Source organism: Odontesthes bonariensis, chromosome 10, assembly GCF_027942865.1.
Source record: "Odontesthes bonariensis isolate fOdoBon6 chromosome 10, fOdoBon6.hap1, whole genome shotgun sequence".
Lineage (NCBI taxonomy): Eukaryota > Metazoa > Chordata > Actinopteri > Atheriniformes > Atherinopsidae > Odontesthes > Odontesthes bonariensis.
In genome coordinates, this window is record NC_134515.1 from 13,495,497 (window position 1) to 13,512,341 (window position 16,845).

A 16,845-nucleotide genomic window follows, 5' to 3' on the forward strand; every position below is an offset into this window, starting at 1 on the left:
CAGTTCCAGACCAATTATCTGTGCATTTATCCCTGGACCTCAACCATCTGCTTCTCTCAGATGCAGCAGAGAGGTACATTAGAGGATAATGCAGTATATATTAAGCCATCACTCCTATCCTCCATAGCCATGAGTGTAACATCCATCCAGCGGCAGAGCTGCAATGTCTACAGTTATCACTTCAATCTGTGCCACTTATTAGGAATAACACAGCAGGCACAATTTATCAATCAAGATGTATAATATTATAATACTGTTATGGATCAAAATGCCAAAGAAGACCATTCATGGAAGAATGTTTTCACCTCATACACTGACATCAGAGTGTTGGATGCTTAGTATCTTTAAGCACTGTAGCATTTTATGTAAGAGGATCTAAAATGCAATGCGGTTTTAATGATGGTGCACTTTCCTTTATTTACTAAGATGTTACAAGTTTGAAATTTGAAACATGAACATTACTGCGTGACAGCTGAAACACCGCTTTCTTTGCCTGTTGGCAAATTTAAAATAGGAATAAAGCTTCAAATGATTAAATCAAAATATAAATGGTTAAATATGCTAAAACAAAGTGTACTATGATATATGTCTCCTCGTACATGGAAATTTCAGAAGTAAGCCAAATGGACACCACAGATGCGTGTAATGATGTTATCACTCCAAACAGAGAGGAGGCTGACGTGAGACACGCGGACGTGACGTCATTGATAAGCACCCCTGTAACCGTCTATCTTCCGCCCAGCAGCCAAGCAAAGGACTGAAAATCGCTCTTCGGATTCCCCAGCACAAAAACCCGCTTGTGGTTGTCACGGCGGGCCGAGTCAACGCTGCTCTGAGAGGTAAACACCGTGGACCTTAAACACTGCAAATGAATGCAGCGGTTGTTTAAATCTATCTGTTTGCTCCCGAGCCACAGAGGGCCTTGTTTACATCTCAATCCCCGGACTAGAGTAACTAAGAGGCGGAGGTTTAGCTGAGTGGGATGATAAGGAGGGGTGAATACATGTCGAATTCAGTTCATGTTAGTGGGCAAAATTAAATTCCCCTTGACAAATTCATAAAACCTGCTTTTGAAAGCACTAAGCAGTATAACTCGTTGTGGTCGTGGGCTTGTCCAACCGCTACTTAACTGCTCAACAGAACTAACACCACGCTAGCCAGGAAGCTAATCCGGCTAACGAGAACTCAGCCAGCCGCTGTGTGGATTTCACGCCACCGTTTTTATCTCACGCGCCGAAGTCAAACCTAAATACCAATATCCAGAGACAACCGAACAGTTTTTACGCAGCTTTACCCCGTACTGAGCAAATTATTCGACTTCTCTCCCAAACCTGTTATCTAACCTGTGCTGAGTCGCTGTGTTATAGTAGCTTAGCGAGATGTATGTCACCCAGTTTGCTGCCTATTTTTAACCTGGATCGGGCGAAATGTGAGCACTAATTTGCCGGTGGGCTGGCACCGGAGTCGGCTGGCAGGCTTTCCCGACTAGCCTTATGTTCTCTCTAGCTTAGTATTTGAGAAGTCACATTTAAACCCGGGTGTCCATAAACGTCTTTGATGTTCGTTGACCTCCGTGAATGTGAATCACATGTCGAATTAAGCTGGGCTACCTAGGGCCTCTGTGGTGGTAAATCCGTGTCCAGAGTGCGCTTCTCTTTCAAAGTTATACGATTCTTTAACTTTCATATCACAGTGTGACTGGGTGTTTTTCTGAGTATAAGGCCAGCTACTTCTTTACCTAAAATAAGCAAAACCTTTTCGGGACAGTGATTTAAGTGTGTGATAAGAGGGGGAAACTGCAATTCCATAAAAATTTGTAATTAAGTCATGACCTCGCACAAGTGGATTAACCAATATGTAGAAGGTCCACAAAGCTTTCTACCGATGAGCACCAATGTCAACAAAAACAAATCATTCACTTTATTAACACGTTTTCTAACATGATAACACTATTAAACTAATTATGATAAGGAAAGTGATGGAAATGCATCATTGCAGTCATGATTACATGATACATATAATGTAAAACAATTACATCTGTAGATAAAAGACATAAATATACACTGGTCAAATTCATATCCTCATTTACAGTGATTTCTGGTTAAACATCGCTGCTTTTTTTTTTTTTTTTTTTTTAATTAATCTAAATTTTTGGCAGCTTCCCATTTTGTGTGCAGTGTTACTTCCCGATTTGACACCAAATCAACCTCATACACGGTCCATCTCGTTCCCTTATACTGAGGGCAAAGCGTCTTCTCCTGATCTTTGAAACGGTAACATTGGATCCGAACACATGCACACAGCACTTAGTATTAATAGCATAGAAAAGCATTCGGCCAACCGGTGAGAAAGATGGGTGCAGCTGAACTTTGAGGACTGTGAGTGATGGAGAAACCTTGGCCCCGATTCATTTGCAAGCCATAGCTTTACAATCATGAGTAATTGTTCCTCTTTCATGCAAATAAAAACAAGTTTGTCATCATGCGTCACTCTCTTGCGAACACCAAAAAAATTCTGAAACAAATATTTAGCAACAAAGGTACTTTCCAGCTTTTTAATGGACGATTAATGATAGATTGGCTGTTGAGGAAAGACGGAGGATGACACAAAGACAGCTGGATTAGCCCAATATAAAACGACTACTATAATTTCAGAAGAGTCCAATGTAGAACTAATGACAAATTTCAAGTAATGTAATTGCTTTTTTTTCTTTGGTATGGTCAGTTTTTCCAAGGTGATGTCAATGTGTGGGCAGAACAAGACACAAATAATGTTGTCCTTCACACAGATTCTGGTCACCATCAACCAGTTTGCCGTCACCAGTATGCAGAATTTATTAGAAAGAGATGAAGAAAGCTCAAACTCTTCTGGTCAGATGTTACCTTTTTAAAATAATTTTTCTATACATTCGCTTCATATTAATGTTGTGAAGTGTTTTCTACTCTGCTTCTTTTCTAAGATATGTCTAGTTTTATAGCAGATATGGTGGTTTGTCCATAAGTTAAGAGTTATGTGCTCCCAAATGCAAAACTATCTTAGGTTGTTATCTATCTAGATTGGGATTACGTAGCCACTGTGGGGTGGCCTAAGAGCAACCCATGAAAATTAGGTTTTTGTCAGTTCATTGCATAGAATTTTGTTTGCGTTTGCACATTTTTTTTCTTTCTTTCAGCTTCTTATATCACATTGACTTGTCACATATATTACAGTTAGCTGGGCTTCCTTTTTGGAGATTTTTGAGAGATTTGTGTTCAGTAGAATTTAGGAGAACTAGTTGAACCACCAGGTGCATTGTAAATAGTTTGATAAAGAAGCTCCACTCCGTGTGTCATCACGGCTGGATGTACTGCTGTTGTCATTAAGAACCACATGTTGATAACTCTTATCACTGCAGTGATCAACTAGAATTGAAATTGTCGGTAGCATAAAAAGTAGAAGATATAAATTATAAGAAAATTTGTATTTTATGCACAAATTCGACTGGTGTTTAACAAGACAATTTGTTGTTTGTTACCCTTTGTGCTAATCGCTACTGAAGCCATACAGAATTCAGTGCTGTGCCAAAGCAACTTTTTCTAAAATCTGCAAAAAATAACCAATTGACCACATCTTTTAATAAGCTATTGATTATTTGGTAATTTTTGCTCAAAGAAAGAATTTCTTGTCTTTGAGATGTAAGATGAAATGCTCCTCTCGTTCCTTTTTGTCTTATGTGAAATTAAACTTTATCTAACAACATAAGATGTGACACAATTATTGTAAATCATAAACAAATAATCAGCATGATTTTTTACTGGTGTGTTTTATCTTTTTTACCCTCCTTTTCCATTTTTCCTATTCAATTCTTGTTCCATTTCTTCTTCTTCTTCTTCTTCTTCTCTCTTCTTCCCTCTTCATTGGTCACTCCTCCAGCCTCCTTTTTCCCCTTTCTCTCCTCAGATTGTGCTGTTACCCTGTTTCCAAATGAGTGACGGAGAGTGTGACTTCTTCTGCTTCTTCCGCTGTTGCTGAGCGCGCTCCATACGCGCCTCAGACAGACGGGAAGGCAGGGTGTCTCTTAACAGTGACACCAGGTGGAAAGAGGGCGGGGACAAAAGCAGGTGGAGCTTCAGTCGAGCCATTTCAGCTATAACTGGACCACTTGGATCCGACAGGTAGGCGGGTTGTCTACCTGTCCGGGTGATTTGAGTCAGTCGACTTGATGTCTGTGGACATGAACAGCCAGGCGTCAGACAGCAATGAGGAAGACTTCGGGGTGATCTCTGAAGAAGAGGAGGATGAAGATGATGGAGGAGAAGAGGATGATCAGGGTGACATTGTAGGCTATTATGAGGGAGTGGCCAGTGACGTGGAGCAACAGGGCGCCGATTCCTTCGATCCAGAAGAGTACCTGTTTACCTGTCTGACATACAAAGAGAGCCAGCGAGTGCTGACAGAGGAAGTAAACACTGTGGCGGCTGCTCTGAAGGTGAGTGGCCCCAGGATTTAATGTAAATTCGGCTTGTATGACCAAAAACAAAGAACTTGATCAGAATAAATTCTTGGCAGTAAAATGCACCGAACTCTAAAAGCAACCAGAATATGTGCTAAGAAAGCGGCACAAAATGTAAAACAGAGTCTCTTTATTGTGCTCGATCTCTCCATGACTGATGATACTTATTGGTATTGACATTTTTGCGTAATTGCATTAACGTGTGTGACTGGCATCAAATGGAGAGCTAAATTTTTCTTAATAAAATGAAAGCTTCCAGATTATTTCTACGTTTTTGGTCTCAAAAAACACAAGGGGGTAAATTCTTGTTTACGATTTTAACCACATATGAATAGGGTGTGAAGTATGTTTGTAATTTTTGAGCTAATAGTGTGCCTTTATCCCCAGAGATCTTTTTTTAGTGGTTACCAAATAGATATGTTTGTTATGATGTTCAGACACAGTGTCACAAGGTTATTTAAATATATTCCAGGAATCTTCTCAGGACCTGAGCTGCCAACCATATTTGTTATAAAATGATGTGTTGTGACACTGAAAAAAAAGATTGGTCAAGAAAGGACTGCTTCCCTCTGCCTTTTTGTAAAACTGGAGCTTGGCTGTGTGCTTTGTGTGGGGGAAAAAAAAAAAATGTCTGAAGCAACATTTCGTAGCTTCAAATTATCGGAGCACATTTCAGTCGTCTGCTTTTTTTTTTTTTCTCTCTTGCAGGTTTTACCGTCGGTAGCAAAACTGATCCTGGTGCATTTTCACTGGCACGTTGCACAAATACTGGACAGGTATCTGTTCTGCTCTTTCACTATTATGTCTTCCCTCTTTCTTTTGTTCACCCAACCTTCCCACTTTTATCTGTACTTTTCTACTTTATCTCTCATACTTCATCCTCCTCATTTTCTTTACTATGTCACTGTCGGATTGAACCCATTTCCCTCGGCAACCTTGTTTCTTTAATTCTTGTTTCATTCTGTTGGCCTCTAATTATTTCCCATCACTCCTTTTCTTTTATTCTTTGCCCTGCAGTTTGCCCTGGTGCCATATGTGATGATTTGATACATCTGCAAAGAGCTAACATTGTTTGATTTATCAGTCAGGGTTTCAGTTTGCTGGCTTTTTCCCTGACTTAGTAATTTGTTTCTGTCCATGTTTCCCACAGATTTAAGTCCAACTCCTCTCTGCTTTTGTCAGATGCTCTGGTCCAGCCCAGCAGTACCTGCAGATTAGTCACTGTGAGTATAATTAGTTTATTTTAGCCACTCGTTCACTGCTGCACTCTTATTTCCTGTGAAGTAACGTCAAATTTAAATGCTGCAGACTGGACACCTGTTGACTATTTCGAGAGTGGCCCAGTGATTAGTGTGTTTCTGATGGCTCTGTGTGTGTGTTTCAGGCCCCTCAGTCCCTCCAGTGTGGTGTGTGTCTACAGGTTGTACGGAGAGACTCCCTGCTGGCTCTGCCCTGCCAGCACTCCTTCTGCAAAGGATGCTGGGAGCAGCACTGCGCCGTACTGGTCAAAGATGGCTTGGGAGTGGGTGAGTGCTGTTCAGTGTGTGTCTTTTGCGTGCACCCCTGTAGTCATCAAAGCTGGTTTTAGAGTGGGTGGCTCACGCTTTGTGTTTCTTTATGTTCTGATATATAAATGTGTGTTGCCCACTCTTCATGTTGAAATTTTATTTTAGCCTTTGTTTTCCTGCCAAACCAGTAGGGTTTGTTAAGTTACATACACCAGTGTGTTCGGGGATAGAAAACTGTGTTTTTTTTACGTGTGTCCAAGAAAAACTCTGCAGATAAAGGAGGTGTCACTGCATATAGGAGGTTTTTATGACTCCCATCTGTTAAGTTTACCAAGTGGTCACCCTCCTGCTGCAGCGTCATGATAATCAGCGTGTGTCTGTGAAAGAGTGTGCTGGTGTCAGCAGGACAGCAGGGTGTGTACATGGATCAGTTCCAAGTAGTTGTGCAGTCTAGTATGTACATGTGGTAAAGTGTATATACAGTTTACCAGACGTACTGTCTTTAAGTTGTGTATGAGTTATTTTGCCGTGGGGTGTGTGAGAATGTTTGTATGCAGTCGTGTGTCCCTCTTTCTGCTCCTTACATGGCCTCTCAGTTGTTCCACATAACCAGAGACTCAGTTTGATAAGCGTCTCTCTATCAGCTGCACCAAGGACACATTTATGACGACCCCATTCCACAATCTAGGTCAGTGTAACACTTGAAACCAGTCCGCTTAAACCAGACAAAACGGTAGTAGAACTTTTGACGTCACTAAAGAATTTAAATGATTTAAAAAGGTCCACTTTTTTTTTCCAGTGATTTTTATATTAAAAAAAAAATAAATAAAAAGAAAGAAGTATTTACAGCTTTTCCAGGACTTTGTGTCCGCAGTGTTTCTTGCATGTAGACTTTAGCTGGGCCAACAGAAAAAGTATATTTTGTGATCTATTATATTTACAAACTTCAACATAGAACAGATTAATCCTTCCCTCACGTGACAAAATAATTGGCAATGATTCACAAACCCCACTATAAATATACACTATTCATGGTAATTTTTTTGGCAATGACCATCTACTTTTTGTGGAAAAGTCCCTAATACTGCCTCTTTGTTGCAAATAACTTGATCAGATCAGTGCAGCGCCTGAGCAGACAGAGCAGTGTGTTCATTGAGTGGCAGAGAGCACAGTGAAAGCTGGTCTGCTGACTTGGATTTGAGTGGATGTGTGACAGAAAATAAAAGTTATCAAGTCTCTTTTTTTTTTTTTAATGTAAACTTTGACAAAATCACAGCTCTCTTCCTTGTTTGGTAAAATCTAACTCACTGGAAAACACGGCTACATGTTGCCTCGACTTTAATGTGTTTTGTTTTGTGTGTGTGTGTGTGTGTGTTCAGGTATCTCGTGTATGGCTCAGGACTGTTCCCTGCAGATGCCAGAAGACTTTGTCCTGCCGCTGCTGCCAGGAGAGGAGCTGAAGGACAAATACAGACGCTACCTCTTCAGAGACTATGTCGAGGTGTGTGAATGACTCTTTGTCAGCTGAATCCGTTTGCTCAGATGATGCATCAAAGTCTGTATGCGTAACAAATGAGACACTAGAGTTATATAGGCAGTGTGAAGGAGAACTCAAATCCTTTGTTTGTTGTGCATCACTGAATTTTGGCCGTCTGTGTCGCCAGTCCGTCTGAACATAATTCTGCAAATTAAATGAGACTTTTGTTTTTCCTTTTTGATTTAGTTAAATTACATGCATACATTTTTAGTTGTCATTGACCAAGATCTGATTTACGCTGATAGTTAAGTGAGTTGAAATGATGATTATAGTGTACATAATGAGTGAAAAATAACAAAAAAAGCCCAACACACTAGGGGTGTGCAAAATAATCGTCATGACGATGCATCGCGATTCTAATTTTATATATATATATATATATATATATATATATATATATATTTATATTTATAGTTTTATAAAGCCTATGCACTTTTTTTTGTCTGTACTGATCATCCCTATTTTGTTATTTTAAGTTTTATAAATCCTATGCACTTTTTGTGATGAGTGTGTCCAGTAATAGTTGTTTTAATGGTAATACCTCCAAAAGTTGTTTCAATAAATACAGTTATGAATTGATTTGCTTTGAGTTATGTATCAATTGAAGACACTATCCAGATCATACACAGCCAGTGGTAATAGCTGTATTTTTTATTTATTTTTTAAGTATGTTCAGTGAAAATATCGCGATGCATCGCAATAATTCAAGTATCGCGATGCATCGTGATAGTATCGCATCGTGGCATGTGAATCGTGATTCGAATCGAATCGTGACTTCTTTGCCAATACCCACCCCTACAACACACTGGAGAATCCACAGAATACAATTACAGACTTTTATCGGGACGTTTCTGAGTAAGAGTTTGGGCTGCTAAGTGTGTTTTCTTTTTTTCTTTTTTAAATGTCTTAGGCTAATTCTGACCCCTCTTCGTTTTGCAGAGTCACTTCCAGCTGCAGTTGTGTCCGGGGGCAGACTGTCCCATCGTCATTAAGGTGCAGGAGCCTCGGGCACGCAGGGTGCAGTGTAGCCGCTGCGGGGAAGTCTTTTGGTAGGACACACAAAACGCAGCAAGGAACACCTGCATGAATGTACAAACGCTCATAAGTTAGAAACAGGTGTCAGCTTGAAATTGTACAACTCTGGCGTGATTCCAAATGAAACGTGTAAATGGTTTAACTAGAAATGGTACAAAGAGAACCTACCTAATGTTTGTTTTAGTGGTCTGATTTCAATTCTGATGTCTGCAAGTATTTTGGTTTAAAATGGAGTTTATTTGGACAGAGATTGAACAGTGTGTTTATCTGTTGTCCCTCCCTCAGTTTTAAATGCCGTCAGATGTATCACGCACCCACAGACTGTGCAACAATTCGGAAATGGCTGATCAAATGTGCAGATGACTCGGAAACGGCAAACTACATCAGCGCACACACTAAAGACGTACGATGACTGCACAAACACAAAATACAACTGCTGTTACTTTAACATGCTTGTGCACATACTGTAGTTTTATACATGTATCACCGATGGTGAAAATGTCACAGCGTGTGAAACTAATTTGAACATAACTATCCTGCACAGATTTAAATGGGAAGTTAAGAGCTGTTTTTCTCCTGTAGTGTCCAAAGTGCAATATCTGCATTGAGAAGAACGGTGGGTGCAATCACATGGTGAGTAAGAGCTGAAATTCACACTTTTCCCAGAACACAGGAAATGATAGAAATCTAATCAGATTCTGTGAAATGAGGTCTGAGGCCTGAACTTTAACAGTTTAACACTTGCTTCAGTCCCTCCTGAGATGATCCATTACCTGATGTTAGCAATTCTTTTTCTATTATTTAAACCTCAAGCGGTTTGTGTGTTACTCTAGTGTGACATGCACAGTTAAAGCGGTTCTCTGGTTCATTAACTGGACTTTTTTTCTTGTATGTTTCAGCAATGCTCCAAGTGCAAACACGGTAAGTTGTTCCTCATAGTTTTACACCTTATTTATGGAGCCATGTGGCAAGATGAGTCGCACAAAAATAGACAGCAGCCATAATTACAAGAAAAGGAGGAATAAACTTCCAATTATTATCTTTTTTTGCATCTTTAGAATATCAGTGAACAACTTTTCAAGGACTGTAGGTTAGATGGTCTGATGCCACTGATGTGTTCCACATGTCACTAGTTCCCTTTTCACAAGTTAGTTAGTCATATCATGGCCAAATCAAACTGTGGTTAGGGACAACGATCTGCAACAGAACAGCATCACATCAGTCGTCTTAGATCGCTGTGGACTGGAGAACTAAACCCGTAGATTATTGTTTCATACAAAATGCGTAAACGTGTGCTGCGAACTGTACGTGCAGAGTCCATAAAGATGTGTTTTGTGTGTCCTGGAAGACTTCTGCTGGATGTGTCTTGGAGACTGGAAGACTCATGGCAGTGAATACTACGAGTGCAGCCGCTACAAAGAAAACCCTGATATCGTCAACCAGAGCCAGCAGGCTCAGGCCAGAGAGGCCCTCAAGAAATACCTCTTCTATTTTGAGAGGGTGAGTTTTGTCTTCAGCAAAAAAGTTCATTTTAATTCCTTGAAAAATCTGAAACTCAACTCCTTAAATGGACCTCTGACTAATAAGACTCATAGACCTTAATGTGTTCTTATTACCCTGGACGCTGAAAATATGTCATTAAAAACACATGAAATATTTTAGTAACTTAAAAAACCAGCTCGGTGCATATTTTGACAGTGCCTCGGGTTACTTTATCTGGACATCACCTCGTGTTTCGATTACGATGTAAAATGCTCAAACTTTTATCATAATACACACGCGCCTGTTTTTGTCTGTGTTAAATCTTTTCTGCAGAACTTATTATAAGGATAAATATCAGTCACTGTCTTAAAATGAGTCACTATACTTTCTGATGGAATAGTTACAGTGAAGCATCCAGTTTTAAATCTTTTGGGTTGTGTTTGTAAATATTTTTTCAGTATTAGAGGACTGATGATGAAATGTTGACAACTTAATGGGAAGTTTTAGTTAAACAGAAATCACAGACGAGGAGACAATTTATCCCACAACATTTCTCAGAGATTTTAGTAGGAATATTGAACCATTAGAATTCATTATTTTGATCTGTAACCTACTTTTTATCATGTCATTCCCCGCTTAAATGGCGAGATAATCGCAGAAGATAACTTGTACTGTCTGCAGCCACATCGGTCCTGCAAGGCTTTACTGTCGTGTAACAAAGGGATTTTCTTCGGTTCCCGCCGCAGGTCAGGGAAGCGATCTGATAAGCACTGGTGCGCTGGTTGTTGGACCATCGTCTCAGCTCAGATGTGCTGCGCAGCTACTGAGTGACAGTCAGTTTCCCACAGAACCCTATTTTTTTAGCTGATCTGTTCTAAACTACTCAAACCTTAAACTACAACAATCAGACTTCAAACTCAACAAAAATGAACCTCAATCACAAAGGAACAATTTGGACTTGAATTTGAACAGTCCCATGAGTCTTTTATGCTAACTGTTAAGAAACTGTCAAAGCCCGCCCCCTTTTGGCTCGATAATACTGTTATCTTCAACAATTAACAGCAGAAGGTGGAGCGCCTCAATACATTGAAAGGAACATCAGACTTTGCTCCTTCTCGCCTTCCCGCCGTTCTGATCTTCATCTTGGTTTCCGGGTCACATGAGTCGTCTTCACCACTTTCACTGGCTCGGGTCAAATTGAAAAGGCTGAATGGAAGTTATATTTAAGCCTTTAATTTAATTTAAACTGGTGTCATGAGACAAGACCCTTCTTCCTTCCAAACATTGTATATCACTGCTTCCCATGAAGCATTGCAGTGGAAACATCAATGACTGACTACAAGAAAATCCATCCATCCATTATCTTCCGCTGGTCCGGGGGTCGAGTCGCGGGGGCAGCAGCTTGAGCAGAGAAACCCAGGCGTCCCTGTCCCCGGCCACTTCCTCCAGCTCTTCTGGGGGGACCCCGAGGCGTTCCCAGGCCAGCCGAGAGACATAGTCTCTCCAACGTGTCCTGGGTCTTTCCCGGGACCTCCTCCCAGTGGGACGGGCCCAGAACACCTCACCGGGGAGGCGTCCAGGAGGCATCCTAACCAGATGCCCGAGCCACCTCATCTGACTCCTCTCGATGCGGAGGAGCAGCGGTTCTACTCCGAGCCCCTCCCGGATGACCGAGCTTCTCACCCTATCTCTAAGGGAGAGCCCAGACACCCTGCGGAGGAAACTCATTTCGGCCGCTTGTATTCGCGATCTCGTTCTTTCGGTCACTACCCACAGCTCCTGACCATAGGTGAGGGTAGGAACATAGATTGACCGGTAAATCGAGAGCTTCGCCTTCTGGCTCAGCTCCTTCTTCACCACGACGGGCCGGTGCAGAGCCCGCATCACTGCAGACGCCGCACCGATCCGCCTGTCAATCTCCTGCTCCATTCGTCCCTCACTCGTGAACAAGACCCCGAGATACTTGAACTCCTCCACTTGGGGAAGGATCTTATTCCCGACCCGAAGACAGCATTCCACCCTTTTCCGGCCGAAGACCATGGTCTCGGATTTGGAGGTGCTGATTCAAAAAATATCTTCGATTTTCTTGTACTGAGAATCAGTACAAGATATTTTTTTCTAGTACTATAGAAACAATCCATCCATCCATTTTCTAAACTCGCTTAATCTGTCGGTCGGGTTGCTGGAGCCTATCCCAGCTGTCATTGGGTGAGAGGCAGGGTCCACCCTGGAGAGGTCGCCAGTCCATCACAGGGTCACAGAGACAAACGACACACGCGCACACACACACACCTAGGGACAATTTAGGACAGTTTTTGGACAGTGGGAGGAAGCCGGAGTACCCGGAGAAATTCCACGCATACACGGGGAGAACATGCAAACTCCACACAGAAAGGCCTGAACCGGGAGTTGAACCTGAAACCCTCTCAGTGCTAACCACCACACCACCGTGCAGCCCATACTATAGAAACATTTAGTTTTTTAGATGTCACATTTATTTATATATATATGTATATATATATGTTTTTCCACCATTTATGTTTGTTTATTGTTTTCTACTTGGTTGCTGAAAGTGGTGGAGAAATCTGTGAAGCTTTGGCAGGATTCAAAGTGTGTTTGCTTTAGACTATGTAATCTTAAAGCTCATAAACGTCATCTCCCATAATTAATTTAACGTGTAAAAGATACCTCGTGCACCTTTAAGTTAAACATGCTTAATTTCATCAGCTGTGTGTCTTTCATTGTCTAAAGAATTTTATTTTATGAGAAAAGAGAAAAGTCAGTTTCTTTTGTAGGTCTTACTTATATTTTTCCTGTTTTTTTTTTTTTTTTTTCCTTTTTCTTCTTCTTCTTCTTCAAGTGGGAGAATCACAACAAGTCTCTGCAGTTGGAGGCTCAGACATACCAGAGGATCCAGGAGAAGATCCAGGAGAGAGTAATGAACAATTTGGGAACCTGGATCGACTGGCAGTACTTACATAATGCTGCAAAGCTACTGGCCAAGGTACTGTGTAAACTTCTGCTGTGTGTAGACAAAGGTAGTGTGTGGAGAGAATCTGAGGGTAAACTGCAGAAAGAACAGGCAGGTATACATGCAAAAGACAAACAAAAAAAGGATATATCAAGACAAGTAGCTCACAGGCAAATTTGTGAATTGAAAGTAGGCTGTTTCAAAGAGAAGTGTTTTAAGCTTCATGTTAAAAGCAGAGAGGGTGTCGTCCGCCCCCAACGACTGTCTGGAGCTCAGTCAGTACTCTGGCAGCAGCATTTTGGATCAGCTGAAAGATCTTCAGGGAATTACTTGGACAGCCAGATAAGAGGGCATTGGAGTAGTCCAGCCTTGATGTTACAAATGCGTGGAGTCCTTTTTGGACAGCACGCTCCTTATGTCAGTGATGTCACGCAGATGAAAGGAAGGCAGCTCTAGAGACGTGTTTAATCTGAGAGTTAAAAGATGAAAAATGACTCAAAGGTTCCTTACAGTGGAACTGGAGGCTAAGGCAAGGCGATCAAGACTAACAATATTGTTAGATGGTGACTCTTAAGGTTTTTTGTGGCAACATGGAGCACATCAGCGTAGACACTTTTAGCACATACTCACGAAATCTTAATCAGTCACCTGCTCATTTGATTTTTATCACTAGAAGAACTGGTGTTAATTAAGCTACTGGTCTTGTTTTTTTCTGACTGAAATATTTAAGAACTAAAGATAGGTTGTTTAATGTCCCTTTTTGTATCATGACCTGCATAAGACATTTCTCCTTGATTCCTGAATAGCTGATGTATCTTTCATAATTTTGACCATGTCTGGTTTGGACTTAAAATGTTCCGAAGTTTTCCTTGTGTTTACCATGTTTGCGTGTTTTCTGTTTGTTTCCAGTGTCGTTACACGTTGCAGTATACCTACCCTTATGCCTATTACATGGAGTCTGGCCCCCGCAAGAAACTGGTGAGAAAAAAACTTATTTTTCTTCCTTGTTTTAAAAAAATAAAAAATTTAAACCAACATTATTTTCATTATAGTAGCTATATAGACTGTGATCTTGGTTTCTTTCAAGCCGTTTTTTTAATTTTAACCCAGATGTCTTAAGTTTGTCTCCAATATTGTTTCTCAGTCTGTAAAGGAATTTATTTATTATTTTTTTTCCACTGCAGTTTGAATACCAACAGGCTCAGCTGGAAGCTGAGATAGAAAACCTGTCGTGGAAGGTGGAACGGGCTGACACCTACGAGAGAGGCGTGGTGAGCGAGGGGGAGCTCAGCGCCAGTGATAGAGGGGTAAGGAAGCAGACTAAAGGATAAGATGTGTTTTATACTTTGGTGGAGGGACGGACGTATTTTCAACACAGATGGAAAGATGTGCAAAAAGCGAACAACACAAAGGTTGGCGTGAACCTGCTAAAGGACAGGAGGGGGCCGACAGCAACCAACAAAGAGGACAAAACGCCAAAAATCACAAGAAGCAAAGGAGGACAAACAATGACCACAGCTGCTCTGAACAATCCTCATTATCTCAACACTTAGTTTCACTCTATCACAAAGCAGATCGTTGTCCTCTTTGATTTCTGCGTTTTCCGAAGCTAAAGAACAGCAGTGCTAACTTAAATAGGAACAGACCACAACTCAGAGACTGTCGCCGAGTGGCAGCAAAACGCCGCAGTAACGTCTGGACGTACGTCTGTGACGCACCAATCGAGAGCAAACAGAGAGCTATGCTCACACTCTAAAGGCCCATTTATGCCCTACGTTAACTACGGAAACGGACGCTTTCACCCGGTTCCGGGGGGCGTTTCATCCGTCAGTTTGTCCGTAGGTCAAGAGCTTAGCAATCCGGTGAGCTCCGGGCGAAACGGAGCAATACCAGAGGAATTCGTGGGGGCAGTAGAGAGTCAGGAGCGTGTTGGCTCCGGAAGTTATGGAGGAAGAAGAAGAACGAAGAGTAGGAGATTTAAAAAATTTAAGATTTAAAAATGCCAGGTAATGGAGGAGAGGATTTGTGAGATGGTCAGGGGGCATATACATTTGTTTAGCCCCTTTCACACTGCGACCCGCTACCTTAGCGGGTCCAAATTGCACCTTCGACCCGCGTCGAGCAATGTGAACGCTTGGCGTGTTGGTGACCCGTGTCGCCTGAAGCCGAGTTCAGGGGGCGTTGCCTAGTGGCAGAGCGTCACACGAAACACATAAAATGCTGCGCGTGTGCAATGACGTTGGCACAAGCCATGCGTCGGAGGTAGGGTTAAATACACCTGTCTGCATCAAAATTTTCAAACAAACGATGGCGGGACACCTTGAGAACTCGTTTATGCAATTGTATATGCAGTTCATGGAGATGCTACTTTACGGTGCGTCTTGCTGCGTGGGAAACCGCGCTCTCCCATCTTTCTCGCCAGCCCTTCCAGCAGAGGTCCATCCTTCACCGTCCCCGACATGTGGCGGTAAATAACGTCCTCTGCTCGGAGGCTGAGGAGCTCGCGGACCTCCTTGTCTCCCCAGTTGGCCATATTAAAAAATGTCTCGAACTTCATGTAGGCTAAAACAGAGTAAAACTTGTCCTCACCTGTCGCTGTTGTTCTGAATCAGCTGTCCATTCTGTCTTTTAAACTCCTGACGCCACGCCCACGTCCGACCCGCGTCGATTGTGTTCACATCAAACTCGGCTCGGCAAAAAGACTAGGGTCCGACACGGGTCGAAAGGCGAGTCGAGTTCACGCGGCAGCCCGGGTCGGCAGTGTGAACGCAACAGCAGACACGCTAAATTCGCGAATTAAACGCGGGTTATTCGGCAGTGTGAAAGGGGCTTATGACTGCAACTTCCTTAATTGACGCCATGTTTCTCAAACCCGCGGCCGACAATGACTCAATATATACCGCCCTCTAGAGGATTTCTTACGGACGTGCGCAATACGGACGGAGGCATAAACAGAAGCTCCGGGAGCAACGTATGGACCGGACAGACGAATTTCGTCCGGTTCCGTAGGGCATAAATGGGCCTTTAGAGGGAAGACTGTAATTATGTTCGAGGAGATCTCATTAGGACAAAGACAGCCAGTGAACTTTATAATGTACTGAGAATTTGAATTTTCTTCTGTGATGAGAGCACATTGATTGATTATTTGTTACAAGTTATGCAACTTTCTTTTTTCTTTTTTGTAGGATTTGGAGAATCAGATGCACATTGCTGAGCAGAGACGGCGTACGCTGCTGAAGGATTTCCACGACACCTGAGGCTCTAATCGCGACTGCAGAGCACCAGCATCTCCCTCCTTACTTCCTTTCCTGCCTTTGCTTCCTTCCATGACCATCCCTCGGTGCAGTCGCCCTCCCTCTGCTTCTCTCCACTCGCTCAGTTGCTTCTGTCATTCTGCCCCCCCCTCTTGCTCCCATAATGCTGCGGGGTTGCAGAATGTCACGATTGTATCACTTCTTCCTTATTTCCTTCTCACCTCATTTACATGTTTGGCTTCTGAGCATCTCATTCACTGCGGTTACACTTGTTTCAACTTTTCAGATCTGATCTTATAGCTCAACCTTTGAGGTCTTATGTCTGAAAATAGAGTGGATTTACCTGAATTTCATTGTGACATAAACATATAAAAGCAAGTTTAAGAATCCGATGTTATTTATTCTCCAAAGTAGCTCCTGTGACGGTGAAAATATCCTGGGACTAAACAACCCTGGAGAGTAAAACTGCTCAGGATAGAAAACCACGTGCTGATAAATGGACGAGTAAGATGTGGGAGAATAAATATCCTTTTTTTATTTTTTTTATATTGTTTAGGAGACGGTGC

At 42.0% G+C, this 16,845-nt stretch overlaps 1 protein-coding gene across 2 annotated transcripts; it reads left to right on the forward strand.

Moving 5' to 3' along the window:
- The first annotated feature begins 717 nt into the window (after positions 1 to 717).
- On the forward strand, positions 718 to 16,423 carry arih2 (ariadne homolog 2 (Drosophila)). 2 transcript variants are annotated; one of them, XM_075476327.1, is made up of 15 exons: positions 718 to 839; positions 3,913 to 4,468; positions 5,201 to 5,268; positions 5,643 to 5,715; positions 5,877 to 6,018; positions 7,380 to 7,501; positions 8,477 to 8,586; positions 8,858 to 8,975; positions 9,155 to 9,205; positions 9,472 to 9,493; positions 9,921 to 10,072; positions 12,915 to 13,058; positions 13,935 to 14,003; positions 14,210 to 14,332; positions 16,211 to 16,423. In XM_075476327.1, the coding sequence occupies exons 2-15, from the start codon at positions 4,202 to 4,204 to the stop codon at positions 16,280 to 16,282; spliced, it is 1,533 nt and encodes a 510-aa protein (XP_075332442.1). In that variant the 5' UTR covers positions 718 to 839; positions 3,913 to 4,201; the 3' UTR covers positions 16,283 to 16,423. The 2 variants fall into 2 exon arrangements, with proteins under 2 accessions (XP_075332442.1, XP_075332443.1); XM_075476328.1 differs by having other exon boundaries at positions 3,940 to 4,468.
- Positions 16,424 to 16,845: the final 422 nt, after the last annotated feature.

Bases quoted from the DNA above. Each gene is read 5' to 3' on its own strand.
- arih2 (XM_075476327.1), top strand. From the start codon at position 4,202: ATGTCTGTGGACATGAACAGCCAGGCGTCAGACAGCAATGAGGAAGAC. The intron at 9,494-9,920 runs GTAAGTTGTTCC...GTGTCCTGGAAG, and splicing joins ATGCTCCAAGTGCAAACACG to ACTTCTGCTGGATGTGTCTT. The intron at 14,004-14,209 runs GTGAGAAAAAAA...TTTCCACTGCAG, and splicing joins CTGGCCCCCGCAAGAAACTG to TTTGAATACCAACAGGCTCA.